The sequence below is a fragment of the Stenella coeruleoalba genome (genome assembly GCF_951394435.1).
Source record: "Stenella coeruleoalba genome assembly, chromosome: 7".
NCBI classification, from domain to species: Eukaryota; Metazoa; Chordata; class Mammalia; order Artiodactyla; family Delphinidae; genus Stenella; species Stenella coeruleoalba.
In genome coordinates this window covers 19,170,044-19,186,224 of record NC_137153.1, presented here as the reverse complement: position 1 = coordinate 19,186,224, position 16,181 = coordinate 19,170,044, and the positions used below count along the sequence as shown (strand labels likewise).

General features: G+C 50.6%; 2 protein-coding genes across 4 annotated transcripts in view; both read left to right on the top strand.

The window, feature by feature from the left end:
* The window catches only part of EPHX2 (epoxide hydrolase 2), a 66,581-nt gene extending 52,330 nt beyond the window's left edge, over window positions 1-14,251 (top strand). The window contains exons 16-19 of one of the 2 annotated variants that reach the window (XM_079925901.1): window positions 103-172; window positions 2,881-2,961; window positions 4,935-4,993; window positions 5,137-5,815. In XM_079925901.1, the coding sequence (XP_079782027.1) occupies window positions 103-172; window positions 2,881-2,961; window positions 4,935-4,993; window positions 5,137-5,215 (289 nt within the window). In that variant the 3' untranslated portion in view covers window positions 5,216-5,815. Of the gene's footprint in view, window positions 1-102; window positions 173-2,880; window positions 2,962-4,934; window positions 4,994-5,136; window positions 5,816-14,056 lie in introns of those variants that run through there. The other variant, XM_079925902.1, reaches the window with a different exon arrangement.
* Window positions 14,252-14,751: 500 nt separating this feature from the next.
* LOC307188586 (L-gulonolactone oxidase) overlaps window positions 14,752-16,181 on the top strand; it is a 28,669-nt gene continuing 27,239 nt past the window's right edge. For both annotated transcript variants that reach the window (XM_079925906.1, XM_079925905.1), the window contains exon 1: window positions 14,752-15,076. In XM_079925906.1, the coding sequence (XP_079782032.1) occupies window positions 14,897-15,076 (180 nt within the window). In that variant the 5' untranslated portion in view covers window positions 14,752-14,896. The remainder of the gene's footprint in view (window positions 15,077-16,181) is intronic.

Sequence of the window (16,181 nt, the reverse complement as noted above, 5' to 3'; positions counted from 1 at the left end):
TGGGAAGACTGGCTCTATGCCGAGCGGGTTGCTGGTGGGGTCTGTAGCACAAGCGTCTACTAAAAGCTTTCCTTGTTTTATTCCTTCGTCCGCCCCTCCCAGGGGACCTCTAAACTGGTACCGAAACATGGAAAGGAACTGGCAGTGGGGCTGCAAAGGCTTGGGAAGGAAGGTGAGTTCAGCGCTGTTCTCCTCCCCAACGAGTCACCCTTCGGGCATCCATGGACCCAACGGATAGGCCGCTGGGTCAGAGCCAGGGGTGGACAGACAGGCCGGCTGCTTTTGGAGGTGCCTGCGCTGCAGGGTTTCCTCTTAGGACCTCTTTTGCTGCTGCTTCTCCTGGAACGGCAGAGGGTGGGGAGAGGGTGGGGACAGGGGTCTGCCAGGTGACTGCAGCAGCGGTCTGGACCGCCTAGGTCTCCCGGCGGTGCCCTGGCTCCGGGCGCAGGTGGTCCAGTTAACTCCCAGAGGTAACAAGGATGAAGCTCCTGGCTCACAGAGGAACATTACGTGCTCTCAGAGAGATGGGGCTGTAACCTCTGTTTCACCTCAACCAAGTCAGTCCAAGTCTCAGTTTCCTTGTTTGTCAAGCAGAAGACAGGTTTCCAACCCCTGGGTCTGCAAAGGGAGTCATGGGGTCCCTGGTTTACATTCAGAACATTAAAAACGTAAGGGAAATTGCATTTTCACGTTCCTCAGCTCACTTGGTAGCCCTGGCCATCTTCTTGATTCAGTCAAAAATGATCGGCCCTCTATATGCCAGGAATGGTGCAGATGACACAGGCGAGGTCCTGACCTCACAGGGTTAGGTCTTGAGGCAGTAGAGCATAAAAACAGTGGTTCAGAGCAGGCTGGGCAGAGAGTCGGCCTGGGATGTGGGACCTGTGCCCTGTGTGACCTTGGGCAAGGCACTTAACCACTCTGTTCTCCATGGCCGCTAATATGGAAGTGACAAGAATGGTGCCTACCTCAGGCAGGAGCTGTGTAAGGATAAAGTGGGTTGACGCACATCAGATGCTGAGTTAGAACAGTGCCTAGTACGTAGTAATGGTTTAATTAATGCTCTTTAGCCTATCATCACTCTAATCTGATGGACAAAAATGACAAAACTGCAGTTTGATTGGCAGACTCTCTCAAAGCATGAGGGACGAGATTGAAGTCTTCGGAGAGGTGAGCCCCGGTGGCAGTAGGTTTGGGGACCCCCCACTTCTGCAGTTTCCTTCCAGATCTTCCTCCTCTCCCACCTCCTCCCATTGCCTCTGCCACCGCTTTACGTTTTCACCTGCAACATTCTAGAGTGTCCATCCCACCCCCACAGCAGCCTCAGGATTCATTTCAGCCACAAAACCACCACTGGGTCTTCACCCCTTGGTGAACGGGGCGCAGTGAGAAGCGCACAGTTCTGTGTTGTAGGTAAAAAACGGTGAGCATTCCTTACCCAGGGACAGTGAAGGACATTTGGAAATTGTCATGGTAGCTTGAGAACACAGAGTAAAAGGAGGTTCTCTCGACCTTGCGGTGCCCCATGCATCAGTAGACAAAAAGTGAAGTCCCTTTCCTGCCTGTAATGTCAGGCTGGCCCAGTCACACTCTGGCTGCCCCTGTGAAGGGCAGAGTGTGAATATTCTATTCAATTGAATATTCTATTCAGTTCATAGAAAAGGAATATTGATCTCCATCTAAGGGCATCTTTCCTCCTTCCCAGTGCCACCTGTTTGGTGTCAGGAATATCAGTCACACAGAGTGGACCACACGCGTGTTCTTACTTATACACACCCACACACACCCACACACACAACCTGTGTGGTCAATACGTGGCTGAATCCATCTGTATGAGAAAAACCCATTTTTTTCCTCCTGTGTGTCTCCTTTACTTTCACACAAATCGCTTTCTTTCTGGCACTTCTGGTCTCCAAATGTGTGGGCGTTTTCCCCACACCAAGCAGTTCTCTGCAACACCAGCTGGGTGGCCTGCAGTTTAACTCAGTTTTGGCACCAGCTACCTGGAGACGGCGTCAGAGCCCACAGGTTAGGGGCTCAGTCCCACAAGACTGCTCCCCGCTTCAGACGCCAACCCCAAGTCCAGGTTGTTACCTGTGCTTCCAACTGATTGGCTGTAAATTGGAGGCTCCCAGGACCTCCTCCTTGGGTCTATTAATTTTCTAGAGTGGCTCACAGAACTCTGGGAAACACTTACTCACGTTTACTAGTTTATTAAAGGATTTGGTAAAGGACACAGATGAACCGCCAGACGAAGGAATCCACAGGGTGAGGTCTGGGAGGGTCCCACGCCCAGGAGCCTCTGACCCTGTGGAGCTGAGGTGTGTCATCCTTTTGGTGTGGATTTCACCAACCGAGAAGCTCTCCGAACTCCTTGCTACTGGGGTTATGTGGATGTTTATGGAGACTTCCTCACGTAGACGCGATCAATTATTAACTCCATTTCATCCCTTTCGCCTTCCAGACGTGGGGGGAAGGAGGGAGCTGAAAATCCCAAGTGTCTAATCATGGCTTTGTCTTCCTGGTGACCAGCCCCCATCCAGGAGCCCAGCCAGAGTCACCTCATTGGAACAGGAGTGCTCTCATCACTTAGGGATTTACAAGGGTTTCAGGGGCTCTATGCCGGGAACCAGGGGCAGAGAGCAAGATACACACCTTCTAATCTCGCACGCCATCCTTTCAGATCTTTAGTAATACTGGTGCCTCCTTCACGCAAAGCACGTGGCGGAAACAAAGCCAGACCACAGTGGTGCTGAGGGGTCTTCTGCGGGGGAGTTGATAGTGGAGGAGGCCCCGCGGTGTCAAAATAACATCTCCTCGCCCGGGTGAGGGAGGGCCTGAGCGTGGAGGCTGCTTCTCCTTCCCGTTATCCCTCCCCAGATCCTGGTGCCGGCCCTGATGGTCACCGCGGAGAAGGACTTCGTGCTCGTTCCTGAGATGTCCAAGCATATGGAGGACTGGGTAAGGCGATGGTCCTGCTCGGGGCCATCGGGGCTTCTTGGAGGAGGGCGCAGGCGTCCCAGAGGATGAAGAGTGGGATGTTCGGGGGAACCGCTCGCTTGACGAGGGCTTCCTCAGCAGCATCACTGTCGCCTTGTTGGGAGCAGCGATTAAGACTGCTCCTCGGGGGCTTCTCTGGTGGCGCAGTGGTTGAGAGTCCGCCTGCTGATGCGGGGGACGTGGGTTCGTGCCCCGGTCCGGGAAGATCCCACATGCCGCGGAGCGGCTGGGCCCGTGAGCCATGGCCACTGAGCCTGCACGTCCGGAGCCTGTGCTCTGCAACGGGAGAGGCCACAGCAGTGAGAGGCCCGCGTACTGCAAAAAAAAAAAAAGACCACTCCTTCCTGGACTTCCCTGGTGGTCCAGTGGTTAAGACTCCACACTTCAGGGAACTAAGATCCCACATGCCACACGGTGTGGCCAAAAGAAAACGAAAAAAGACTGCTGCTTCCTTTCCCCTTCACTGATGCAATCTCTCATCACTCACTCATTCTTTCATTTCATGGGCTTTTCCTGTGCACTTAGATGAGTTGGGACAGTGCTAGATACCAGGGCGGTAAAGATGAATGAGGTGCAGACCCCACCCCACAGGAGGTCATGTCCAGCAGTTCACCCCATATGCAGGAGGCTTGTGTGGACAAGGGCCCAGCTGGGAGCGAGGGCTTCACAGAGGTGCTGACCACTGCCTCTGGCCTTGAGGAACTCCTAAGCCTTGCCCGGCAGAGAGAGAACGGGAGAGGAGACAGGGTGTTGAGAGGTGAGGATGGATGAGAGAGGTCAGAGGGTGCGGCTGGGAGGCTATCCTGAGCCCACTGGGCCAGGCTGAGCTGTGTGGACCTATGGGTGAGGGGACCGTTGAGGTGGAGAGATGGGTATCAAGCCTGTGTTTTGGAAGCACACTCTGCTGAAAGCGTGGGGCTTGGTAGGGATTGGGAGGCCTGCAGGTGGGGTCCCCGTGACGGCTCGCGTATCCTGGCTGGTTGCTGAGAGCGTTCGCCTGCCCTTGGCCGTGGCTTTGTTAGTTAGCATCATCCAGTGCGGTGGAGAGAGCGTGATTCAAGGCACGTTGCCAAGGACGCCCTGTGTGGGTGGTGGAGCCAGTCCGGGGAGGGCTGTGACCCACTTTGGGGATTCAGGCGCCAAAAGCGAGACTGAACAGCCCTGCGTGCAGACCACCAGGGAGGAGGGAGGCGACGTGGGAAGGGGACGCAGTCATGGCTACAGGGCAAGAGCCAAGCTCGACCCGCCATTTTCCAGGCTGTGAACGGGCCAAGTCCTAATGGTTCTGGAGGGAGACAGTCTGTTGTGATGAGTATGGGTCAGCCTGAATTTGAATCTTAGCTCAGCCACTCTCTGTGTGGCCTTGGGCCAGTTACCTAACCTCTCTGAGCCTTCATATTACCCAAAGGATCATGGTCAAAGATAAATAAGGCAGGACTTCCCTGGCGGCGCAGTGGTTAAGAATCCGCCTGCCAGTGCAGGGGACATGGGTTCGAGCCCTGGTCCAGGAAGACTCCACATGCTGCAGAGCAACTAAGCCCGTGAGCCACAACTACTGAGCCTGTGCTCTAGAGCCCGCGTGCCAGAACGACTGAAGCCCACGTGCCTAGAACCCGTGCTCCGCAACAAGAGAAGCCACCGCAATGAGAAGCCCGCGCATCGCAACGAAGAGTAGTCCCTGCTCGCCACAACTAGAGAAAGCCCGCACGCAGCAACGAAGACCCAATGCAGCCAAAAATAAATAAATGAAATAAATAAATGTATATAATGAAAAGATAAATAAGGCAGCGCATGTGGAGCACCCAGCACACAGTAGGAGCTTGATCAGTGGTCATTCCCTTCCTAAATCACGCGGGGTTTTCAGGGGGGCGGCCCACCGGGAGCAGAGAACTTGCCTTCTGCCATTTACTTTTTCGGGTGGGGTTTTTTTCCAGATCCCTCACCTGAAAAGGGGTCATATTAAGGACTGTGGACACTGGACACAGATGGAGAAGTAAGGAGATGGCGGTCCCTGGGTGGGGGACGTCAGGGCTCCCCGTTCGCCTCCAATAAGCCGCTTGCTTTACCACCCCTGCCTTGGCCTGAGTGAGGGAGTGCGTCCAGACAGATGCGAATTGCCTTCTGTTCCCGTTCCAGGCCCACAGAGTTGAATCAGATCCTCATTGAGTGGCTGGAGACCGACGCCAGCGACCCACCGGGGGTGTCGAAGCTTTAGGGTGTGACGTGTGTCAGCCGCCAGCAGGCAGTCCAACCGCTGCATCTGCTGGGGCGCTTCTCTGGTACCCGGATGGGGCCTTACCCGCATCTCTCAAAACCAGCAGCGTTGTTCTCAAGGGGTTTGCAGCAAAGAGTGATTTTCTCTAAATGAAATGAGTCAGATTTGACATAATTTTAGATATAGGAATAATCACATGTGATTAATCCTCTGGGTATAAACGTATCGCTTTATGTCTAAGGATGGTTAGTGTTCTGTGGGGGACAGAATGGGATGGCCAGGGGGTGATTTCTCTTTGATAATCAAGTCAGCGTTTTGATGATGCAAAATCAGCAATTTAGAAGCTTTTCAGCAGAGACGGGAACTCCTTTATGCAATAAAATGAAGAAAACTGGCTTAGTGCTGTTTGAGTTCTTGGGAGAAAAGCAGAGTGATTGTTCTAAGAAAGTATCGCGTTTGGGTGAACACTGTTTCCTCTGCTCTGACTCTCTACGAGTCTGCATGATCTGGGACAGTGCTGTCTGGTAGAACTTTCTTTTTTTATTAATTTATTTTATTGAAGTATAGTTGATTTACAATGTCGTGTTAATTTCTGCTGTAGAGCAAAGTGATTCAGGTACATATGTGTATCCATTCTTTTTCATATTCTTTTCCGTGATGGTTTATCACGGGATATTGAATATAGTTCTCTGTGCTATACAGTAGGACTTTGTTGTTTATACATTCTATATGTAGTAGTTCGCATCTGCTAATCCCAAACTACTAATCCATCCCTCCCCCACCCCCCTCCCCCTTGACAACCACAAGCCTGTTCTCTATGTCTGCGAGTCTGTTTCTGTTTTGTAGATAAGTTCATTTGTATCATATTGCAGATTCCACATGTAAGTGATATCATATGGTTTTTGTCTTTCTCTGACTTACTTCACTTAGTATGACAACTTCTAGGTCCATCCATGTTGCTGCAAATGGCAGTATTTCATTCTTTTTTATGGCTAATATTCCACATCTTCGTTATCCATTCATCTGTTGATGGACACTTAGGTTGCTTCCATGTCTTGGCTATTGTAAATAGTGTCGGAACAAACATAGGGTGCATGTGTCTTTTCAAACTATAGTTTTCTCCAGATATATGCCCAGAAGTGGGATAACAGGCTCAGATGGCAACTCTATTTTTAGCTTTTTGGGGAACCTCCATACTGTTTTCATAGTGGCTGCACCAATTTATATTCCCGTGCAACTTTCTGACACGATTGAAATGGTTGGTTCTGTGCTACCGGATAGAGTGGCCACGAGCCACGCGTGGCCATGTGCCCTGTCTCCCTGCTCTGTTGGCATGGTGTGCTCACCAATCTATGTTCACCTCCCTCGCTGCTCTTTCTGCAGGGCAAGCTTGTGGACAAGGTGGTGTCTCCAGGCTGAATTCTGAATTAGGATGAATGTAAATTAACCAGGCAGAAAAGGGTACGTATGTCCGGGTATGTGCAGAAAGCAAGGGGCAGCTTAGAAATGTTAACAGCGATCATTCTTAAATACCCCTGTGTGCCTGGAGCCCCACACTGACCAACTCTTATCCTTCCCATTTAACAGATGGGAAAACTGAGGTTCAGATAATTTGCCCAAGGTCACTTGGCTAGTGCGGGGCAGAGCCTAGATTCAGATGCATGCTGTCTGGTTCTGCAGGCTGAGCTCCTTCTACCAAAAGCTCTTTTCTTTCCTAAATCTGTGGTGAGACTACCCAGATCAAATCCCTGCTCGGCCACTGACCACAGAGTGACCTCGAGAAAGAGGTCACTGTGCTTCAGTTTCCTCTATTAGAAAAGGACATTAATAGTACCAAACTCATAGGTGGTCGTGAGTATTAAATGATTGAATACATACAGGGCCCTAGAACGGTGCCTGGCACACAGGAAGTGCTACTGAAGTATTAGCCATAAAATTTCCGGTTTATCCCAGGATGAGGCTTCTGAGGGCTTTAAACTTCCAGCCAGCCCACCACCACCTCCTCCCTTTTGGATCAGAGAATTAAAGGACTCATTTAAAAAGCAAATGTGTGCTCTGGGGGAATGACTACAGGAGCCAGCTAACATTATTTCACTAACTGCGTGTGTCCAGACTTATTTGTCCAGAACTGTTTGGAGGAAACAAGAATCTTAGAACATCTCTCATCTGAAGAAGCACAAGTAGGCAAACCTATTCGGCCTGTCTCCATTTCCAGTATTCTACCCAGTAATCTCTGTAAACCATTCAAAATGTTCAGAAATTCTACTCTTTCGGCAAATAAGGGCCGGACGAATCTAGTTCGTAGCATTGCAACACAAATATCACCAGTCATACAAGATTAAGGGTCATAAAAAAAACGCTCCTTTGGAAAAGGTCTTTAGGTCATTCCCGAAAATACTTTTCAGATGCCTTGTTAACTACAAGTTGTTTGAAGTATGTTCAAATTGATTTGATTTTAAAATGTTATTTTTATTTCAGACTACAAAGGGCATAAATAACAAGTGTATTTACCTCTGCAGAGGGAAATAGCTTTTTAAAAGAGGCATGGAAGACCCCACCCACATATCAGTGAGATCATAGAGCTCCCTCCAGGGAGCTGAGATCATTCCCAGGTTCTGTCCTCACACCCGGTGGCTGTCAACTAGCAGGGTCCAAGGTTTCCAGGAGAAATATCTTCTAAAAATGCATCTATTTAGAACATGCGACAAAAAGCTATTCCTGTCTCTCTTGGGGTATAACGAACCCACGGTTTTAGGCCTGGAAGTGACTCTAAGGCCCACTGTTCACACTGACATTACCATGAGCACAAATTAAAACTAAACAATGGTTAAAATATGTAGGTCAGAAGCTCAAAGGTTTTGGCAACAAGAATTGGGTGGGAAATGTCATGCCTCGCAGTTCAAAGGAATCCATCTGGCCACACATAAAATACTTTCTTGGCACTTGTGGAAGTTTCTCCCCAGTGTTGGCCGCTGCACCCAATTGTTAATTGTTTCTTCTGCCAGACTGTCAGCTTCTTGGGATTGGAGCCTGCCTGTCTAGGTGATTCATCCTTGACCCTAGCCCAGCGCATGCCTGGTGTTTTGAATGGGTAAATGAGTTAGTTTCAAATGCTTAGTATTTGATGTCCTGCTTCATGAGATGGATGGCCAACGGTCTGAGTCTTTTCACCGTCCCAAGCGTCGGTAGCTCTCTGACTGTTGGCGTGTGTGCCGATACCACTGAATTCAGGAGAAGACATCCAGATTCTAGACATCTGCACGTCTTCCCTAGGATCCGTTGGATAAACCACGAGGGTATGTCACTGCGCTTCTGCTTCATGAGACAAATGCGATAATTGTTTTAATAACACAGTTGAAGCATTTAAAGATACTGTAGGTTTTTACAGCTTTCATATTGATAAGGTATGGGTAGTCATTTTGGCAGTTTACCTAAATACATTTTGTCTTATTTCCATACATATTTCCTGGATTTTGAGGCTGGTACCTGCTTTAGAAAGAATACCAGTGATACCCCTATGCCTGTAAATTCACTTTTTTAAAAGTTGTGGTCAAACTTGCGTAACTTAAAATTTACCATTTTTCAGTGCACAGCTCAGTGGCGTTAAGTACGTTCACATGGCTGTGTAGCCGTCACCACCATCCATCTCCACAACATTTTCATCTTCCCAAGCAACCCTGTCCCCATGAAACACTAACTCTCTTTTCTCCATCCCCCAGTTCCTGGAAACCCCCATTCTAGTTTCCGTCTCTATAAATCTGGCTCCTCTAGTTACTTCATATAAGTGGATTCATACCGTATTTGTCTTTTTGTAACTGGCTTTATTTCACTTAGTGTAAGATCCTGTCAGGGAGGAAGAAAACTTTCCTCTACCTTCTATGTTCTTCTGGCTGGTCTAAGAATTAAATTGACATGAGATAGAGTAACAGGAAAGATCAAATTTAATTTTACACATAACGGGAACCCTACATACGTGAGAGGGTCAGAGAGAGAAAAGTAAAATGAGGTATATGTGCCCCCCTGAGCTAAGGAATGGGATAGGAGCCTGGGGCTTCCAAGGACAGGAGGGTCATTCACAGGATGATAAAAGGAAGAGCAGATGCTGGGTACTTAGGTATTTGCCCTGCCATATACATGGTGCCACTCAGACAGAATTTATCTCCGGTAATAACTCTTTTCTGGGAAAAATCCCCAATTTAACTTCTTGTAGGTAGTTGAGGAAGGAGCAGTAGTTTCTCTTGAACCCACAGGAGCTCTATTGCCTTTAGCTCCTCGTGCAAAAGTAACACACTCTGGGGAGGCTCGTTCTGAGCCCCTGAAATCCTCAAGGCTCGTCCATGTTGTGGCCTGTGTCAGAATTTCCTTCCTTTTTAAGGCTGAATAATATTGCGTTGTATGTATATTCCACATTTTGTTGATCCAATCATACATCAGTTGAGACTTGGGTGTACAAGTAAGTATCTCTTAAAGGCCCTGCTTTCAGTTCTTCTGTGTACGTACCCAGAGGTGGGATTGCTGGATCGTACGGGAATTCTCTCCACGGTAGGGTTTTCCACACGGACTGAAGCATTTTACATTCCCATCAGCAATGCCGAGGGTTTCCGTTTCTCCGCATCATCACTGTCGCTCGTTGTTTTCTGAGTTTTGGGTAATAGCCATCCTAATGGGTTTGAAGGGGCATCTCTTTGTGGTTTGGATTTGCATTTCCCTAGTACTAAGTGACCAGCATCTTTTCATGCGCTATTCACCATTTGTATATCTTCTTTGGAGAAGTGGGCATTCTTTGCCCGTTTTTAAATCAGGGTTGGGCTTTGGTTGTTGTAGGAGTTCTTTATACACTCTGGATATTAATCCATTATATGATTTGCAAATATTTTCTCCCATTCTGCAGGTCATAAACTCACTTTTTAATCAAGTAGAAATTTACTTCCAATTTTAAAAGGACCTGGGTTAGGACCTAACCTCTGTTTTGTATGTAGTTCCTTTACTGTTTTGCATAAAGTTGCTGCCAAGATGGATGGGCGGAACGCCTCAGCACTGGGGAGCTTGTGTGACTGTTTGGCTTGTATCAGAATTTGGAAGACAAAAACGAGTCTTTGTTTATGCAAATCAAGGTAAGAAGAATCCAGAGAAAGCCCCAAACAGTGGTCTTGGTTGCCATTGGAATAGATTGAGGAGATGTATTATTTGGTCAGTGTCTCCATCAGTTATCCTGGATTGAGATGGAAGGGAACCCTAAGAAGCAGGGGATGCTTTAAACCTTGCCATCCAGCTTTGTCATTTGTTGAATGACAACAAATGAACTTTATGCCTTACAGAAGCCTTTTTATTTATTTATTTTTAATAGATCTTTATTGGAGTATAATTGCTTCACAATACTGTGTTAGTTTCTGTCGCCCGACAGAGCGAATCAGCCATCTGCATACACATGTCCCCATATCCCCTCCCTCTTGAGCCTCCCTCCCTCCCCCCCCATCCCCTCCTCGAGGTCATCGCAAAGCACCGAGTAGCTCTCCCCGTTCTGTGCTGCTGCTTCCCACCAGCCAACTATTTTACATTCAGTACAGCAGCCTTTTTATTTTTATTTATTTATTATTTATTTATTTTTACATCTTTATTAGAGTATAATTGCTTTACAATGGTGTGTTAGTTTCTGCTTCATAACAAAGTGAATCAGTTATACATATGCATATGTCCCCATATCTCCTCCCTCTTGCGGCTCCCTCCCTCCCACCCTCCCTATCCCACCCCTTCAGGTGGTCACAAAGCACTGAGCTGATATCCCTGTGCTATGCAGCTGCTTCCCACTAGCTATCTACCTTAAGTTTGGTAGTGTATATATGTCCATCAGCCTTTTTTTTTAATTTAATTAATTTAATTAATTTATTTATGGCTGTGTTGGGTCTTCGTTTCTGTGCGAGGCTTTCTCTAGTTGTGGCAAGCGGGGGCCACTCTTCATCGCGGTGCGCGGGCCTCTCACTATCGCGGCCTCTCGTTGCAGAGCACAGGCTCCAGACACGCAGGCTCAGTAATTGTGGCTCACGGGGCTAGTTGCTCTGCGGCATGTGGGATCTTCCCGGACCAGGGCTTGAACCCGTGTCCCCTGCATTGGCAGGCAGATTCTCAACCACTGCGCCACCAGGGAAGCCCCATCAGCCTTTTTAAAGAGAATGAGCTGGCTGAGTGGGACTAGGAAGTATATCTACTGATCAGAAAACATTAAACACTCTTCTAAATGTTCACAGTGTTTCAGGTAACTTAACTGTGTTAAGTTACCATGTACGAATTGTATATTAAGGACTCGTTTTCACTGATTAATAAGCACAGGAGGGGAAATGATTTTTAAAAGAAGCTTCAGCGGCCATCGAGATGGTAACATTAATTTCCCTTGCCAACAAATGTTTGAAAAAGTTAAGACTCAGCAAGTATAGAACAAGCTGAGTCCTTCAGACAAGAAGAAATGAGCAATATACCATTGACCTCAACCACGAGGTGGTGGCGAGGCAGATTCAATTAACTGATAGACATCATTTTTGCTGATCTTTATATTTCTTTTCATGTCATTTTATTTTTTTTTTCCATAAAGGCGATTCATAAAAGTGATACGACTGGCTTGGGGGTGAGAGAGGAAGCGTTCCATGCAAGGGTGGTAGCACAGGGTGAAGAAAGCAAGCCTGCTGGGTGACTCCAGGCTTCAGGAAATCTCAGCAGAGGAGGGAAGGGAGCCTGCAGGCAGGCTGGGGGCACAGTCCAGGCCCACCGACACCCATGGCATCCAGCTTCTGGAATGTCCTGCCTCAGAATGCATTCACCCAAAGGAGAAAAACTGGCTTCCTCTGTAGTTGCAGAGGAACATCTGTGGGTGGGCACGGGGTACATTTCGCCTGAAGCTGTCGGACAGGGCTTGAGGGTGAGCGGGAAGCAAGCTATTTATTTGGGGTGGCATCGGGCTGTCCCCTCCCCTCCTTGCCAGGGGCCTCTTTGCCCTCCTGGCATGATGCGTACCCCACCCCATCTGGTGGCCACAGCCCCTGGACCCCCTTCCAACTCGGAGGAGGGACCCCTCAGCCCTTGGGCCTCCCCACTGCACCCCTACCAAGGCCTGCCTCTCCCAGGCAGGGAGTCTGTGGGGAGGTGCCCTCGGGTGGTGGAGCTGGCAGCCTTGGAGCACCCTGGCCCTGACTTCCACCAGGGAAGCCCGAGGGAAGCAGCGCAGAGGCGAGAGGGCTTGTTCTTCTCCCGCATGAAGTCCTTGGTGGAGACCCTAGCACAGGGGCTTGCAGGAAGCCACAGCAGAGAACCACAGACTGAGTGGCTTCAACAACGGACACTCGTGGTCTCACAGCTCTGGAGGGTGGAAGTCTAAGGCCAAGCAGTCGCAGGGTTGGTTTCTCCTGAGGCCTCTCTCCTTGGCGTGTAGACAGCCGCCTTCTCCCTGCGTCCTCACTTGGCCTTCCGTTTGTGTCTGTGTCCTAATCTCTTATTTAGACACAGTCATATTGGATCAGGGCCCATTCCAATGACCTCATTTTAACTTTACCCCTAAAAATCCTATCTCCAAATACAGTCACATTCTGAGGTCCTGGGGGTTAAGGCTTCAACCTAGGAACTTGGTGGGGGGAACACGATTCAGCCCGTAACACAGGTCCCAGCTCTTGTGCCACATCGGCTCCTTTCTGTGGCCCTGAGCTCTGCAGATTCCTCACCCGTACCTGGGACTTCCCTCTCTGCTGTTGAGCTGCTGCTAAGCGATCATAAACAACAGCATCTCCACTAGCTGGGATCTCCCTGTGGGGAGCACATGGCTACCACTCCCCCTCAGCACACAACCTTGCAGTTGGGGAGTGTGATCACGCACACACACACATACACACGCACACACATATGCACCCGGCAGCTGGAGAAGATCCTCGTTTGGGGGACACAGGTGTCCCCCAACCCCCATTCCAGAACTTCTTCTGTGTATATCTGACCCCAAGCTCCGATCCTCCAGCCCGGCCTCGCCTCCAAAACGCTGGAGCTGTTGCTCACGCTTCCCGCTAGACCCCAGCTCTTGGCTTGGAGAGATCGAATGCCAAGATGCTCAGTGACTGATTAATCTGTTCATTGCACAAACGTGCCTCAGAGGCTGGTGCGGTGCCAGGCACTGAGCCAAGGGGTGGTGACGTGGACAGGGACGTCCCAAGGAGCCTGCCACCGAAAGCTCAACGCTGGGGGCAGATGCAAGAGCTTGAAACCTTTTCCAGCGCTGATGGTGTCCCGGGGCTCCTCAGACGTCTGCTCTAACCTTTATGTCCACCCAGAGGATTAGGCAAAAGTGCCACCACTTTATTGGAGAGAAAACCGAGCTTCACAGAGGTTAACCCGCAAGGCATGGAAGAGGAACCCAGGTCTGCCTGCCTTAAGGCCTGGGGAAGGAAGACCTCAGCTAGAAGACTGCCTGGTCCGAGTGTCACTCGTCCGCCCCCCCCATACCCCGTCCCCCGCGCCCCCGTGCTACAGCCACCAGCATCCCGTTCTGTCTCCCTATAGCGATGGGCAGCCTGGTGCATCCCTCCCCCAGCTCTGACAAATGAACTAACACGCGGGCCCCCATGTCACAGCCTCCCCTGACCTGCGGCATTAAGGACCCAGTTTCGAGGCCGGGGGTCCTCCGGCTCCAGAATGCTGTACTTGGTGTCAGAGCTCAACAGCTTTCGGGAAGAGAGCAGCCGCCTTGTAAACGCTGCCTGCCCACCCTGCGGCCTGAGAGGAGCCCCGGGGCAGGGGGCAGGCCAAACTGCTGTTTGTCTGGGTGGAGCCTGTCGTCACACTGTTTATCCACCTCTGCCGGGCCCCAAGCCCCTCTGTGTGCTGCAGCTGCAGAGTCGGCCCTGAGCTCCCGCGGTCACCGTCACCGCGCTGCTGGTTCCAGCCCCCCGCTCCGCCTGGCCTCCGCACCCCGCTGCCCTGTGCTCTGCTCCACGAGGAGTCCGGAGTCCGCCAAGGCCACTGACCCACCGCTGGAGCCATGGTAGGTCCACGTGGCCAGCCGTTCAGCCCTGCCGGTCCGCATCCAGGCTGGGCCTGTGAACCCGGCTTGGGGGGGCAAAATGAGGGCAGGTGTGGCGCTACTGGGAGGCCACGGGGAAGCTCTTGAATGGACTCGCGGCTCTGGGGAGCCACTGGGGTGCTGGGGAAGGGATGGAAGAGGAAGGCCGGGGTTGGACTCCTGTGTCTTTCGTTGGTTGCTCTGTGATCTCGGGGAGGTTACTCTACCTCTCTGGGCCTCAGTTTCTGCTCCTGAAAATGAGAGTAATATTACCTATTTCGTGGCTTTATTGTAAGGCCTAAATAAGGTGTGACATGCGGAGAGATATGACATGTGGAGGACCCCGGAACAGTGCCCAGCCCACAGCGGGGATCCCACAAACGGGAGTCTTTTCCCCAAGGCTCTCTGCTGTGGCCTCCAGGCCAGGAAACGCTGCTGTGCTGTCTCCCAGGGCTGCACCCCTGATCTCATGTAGGCCCCCTTCTCCGAAGGAGGGGCCGAGTTTTCTGCGTGATCTGCTGCGCTGACCATGGGGGTCAAGGGAGATCGTAGCAGGAAGCCCGCACGTGGCTGCACGGCTTTAGAGCTTCCACTGTGGGTTTGAGCTTCCCAGTGGCTCAGCGCCGTGGCCCCAGCCTCCCATCTCTACAATGTTGGGACAGTGGGATGGGGGTCAGGGCAGCCCTAGACCACTTACTGGTGGTGACCCGGGTTTTGTCCTATCACAGGTCCATGGGTACAAAGGAGTCAAATTCCAAAACTGGGCGAGGACCTATGGCTGTTACCCGGAGATGTACTACCAGCCCACGTCCGTGGAGGAGATCAGAGAGGTGAGTGTCCATCTCAGCACGGCGCACAGCGGTCGAGCCGCTGGACCTCCAGCTCCATCTGGGCCCTGCGGACCAGGCCAGCCCCAGAGAGGAGGTGGGCTTCCCAGCTAAGACCCTCATCCCCAGCCCAGAACTGCCGGTGGGGTGACAGCTCCACGGGGTCGGCGGCAGCTGAACGCTGCTGCTGCGTGACCACTTGTGCTGTCTGCCCATGACCGCCAGATTTTTATTTCCGGCTCAGGTCTCTTCTCTGAGCTTCAGATTCGTTTTGACTTCTTTCATCAAAGACATCACAAACTTACATGCCCCAAATGATGTTTTTGATGTTTGCTTTCAACCTGTCCTCGTGTAGTCTTCCCTGACTCTATACCAACCACGGATTGCTCAGACTAGAAGCCAGGAAGTAGGTCACTGTCCCTTATCGGACCTCAGCAAGTCCTGCCTCAGAAGTTTCTAGAACCCACCTCCCTCTCTCCGGCACTGTTGTCACTAAGCCCAGGCCACCATCGCTTCCTCACATGCCGTGGCCTGTGATGGCCTCACCCCTGATCTCCCAGCTTCAGTTCTTACCTCCCTCAAATGCACTTTCCACAATCAGCAAAAGTAATTTTCTTAAAATCTAAGTTGAATTGGGCTACTTCCTTGCTCTTCAGAAGCTTTCATTGTTTGTGGAATAAAACCCCAACTCCTGACCCCAAGGCCATGCATCCTCTGGGCCTGTCTCTCCGGCCTCCCTAAGGTCCCTCTCTCCCTGGCTCGCTACCTCCGTACCTTAGTACTTGCTGTTCCCACTGCCTGGGATGCCTGTCCCATCACTTTTAATGAGACTGACTCCTTTTCATCCTTTAGGTCTCAAAGTAAATCACCTCCTCAGAGGCTTCCCAGACCATCTTATCTGAGTATTTCCCCATCTTCTGTATCTCAGCTCCTTGCTTATTTCTTTCATTGCATGTTCAAAACCTGCGCTGATTTCATTGACATGAACATTTGCATGCTTTTGTCTCTCTCCCTCATAAGGATTTAAGACCATGCTTGTCTTCTTTTCCATTTTATCCTCAGCACCCAGCCCTGTGACCTGTACACAGGAAGCACTTACTGAATATTT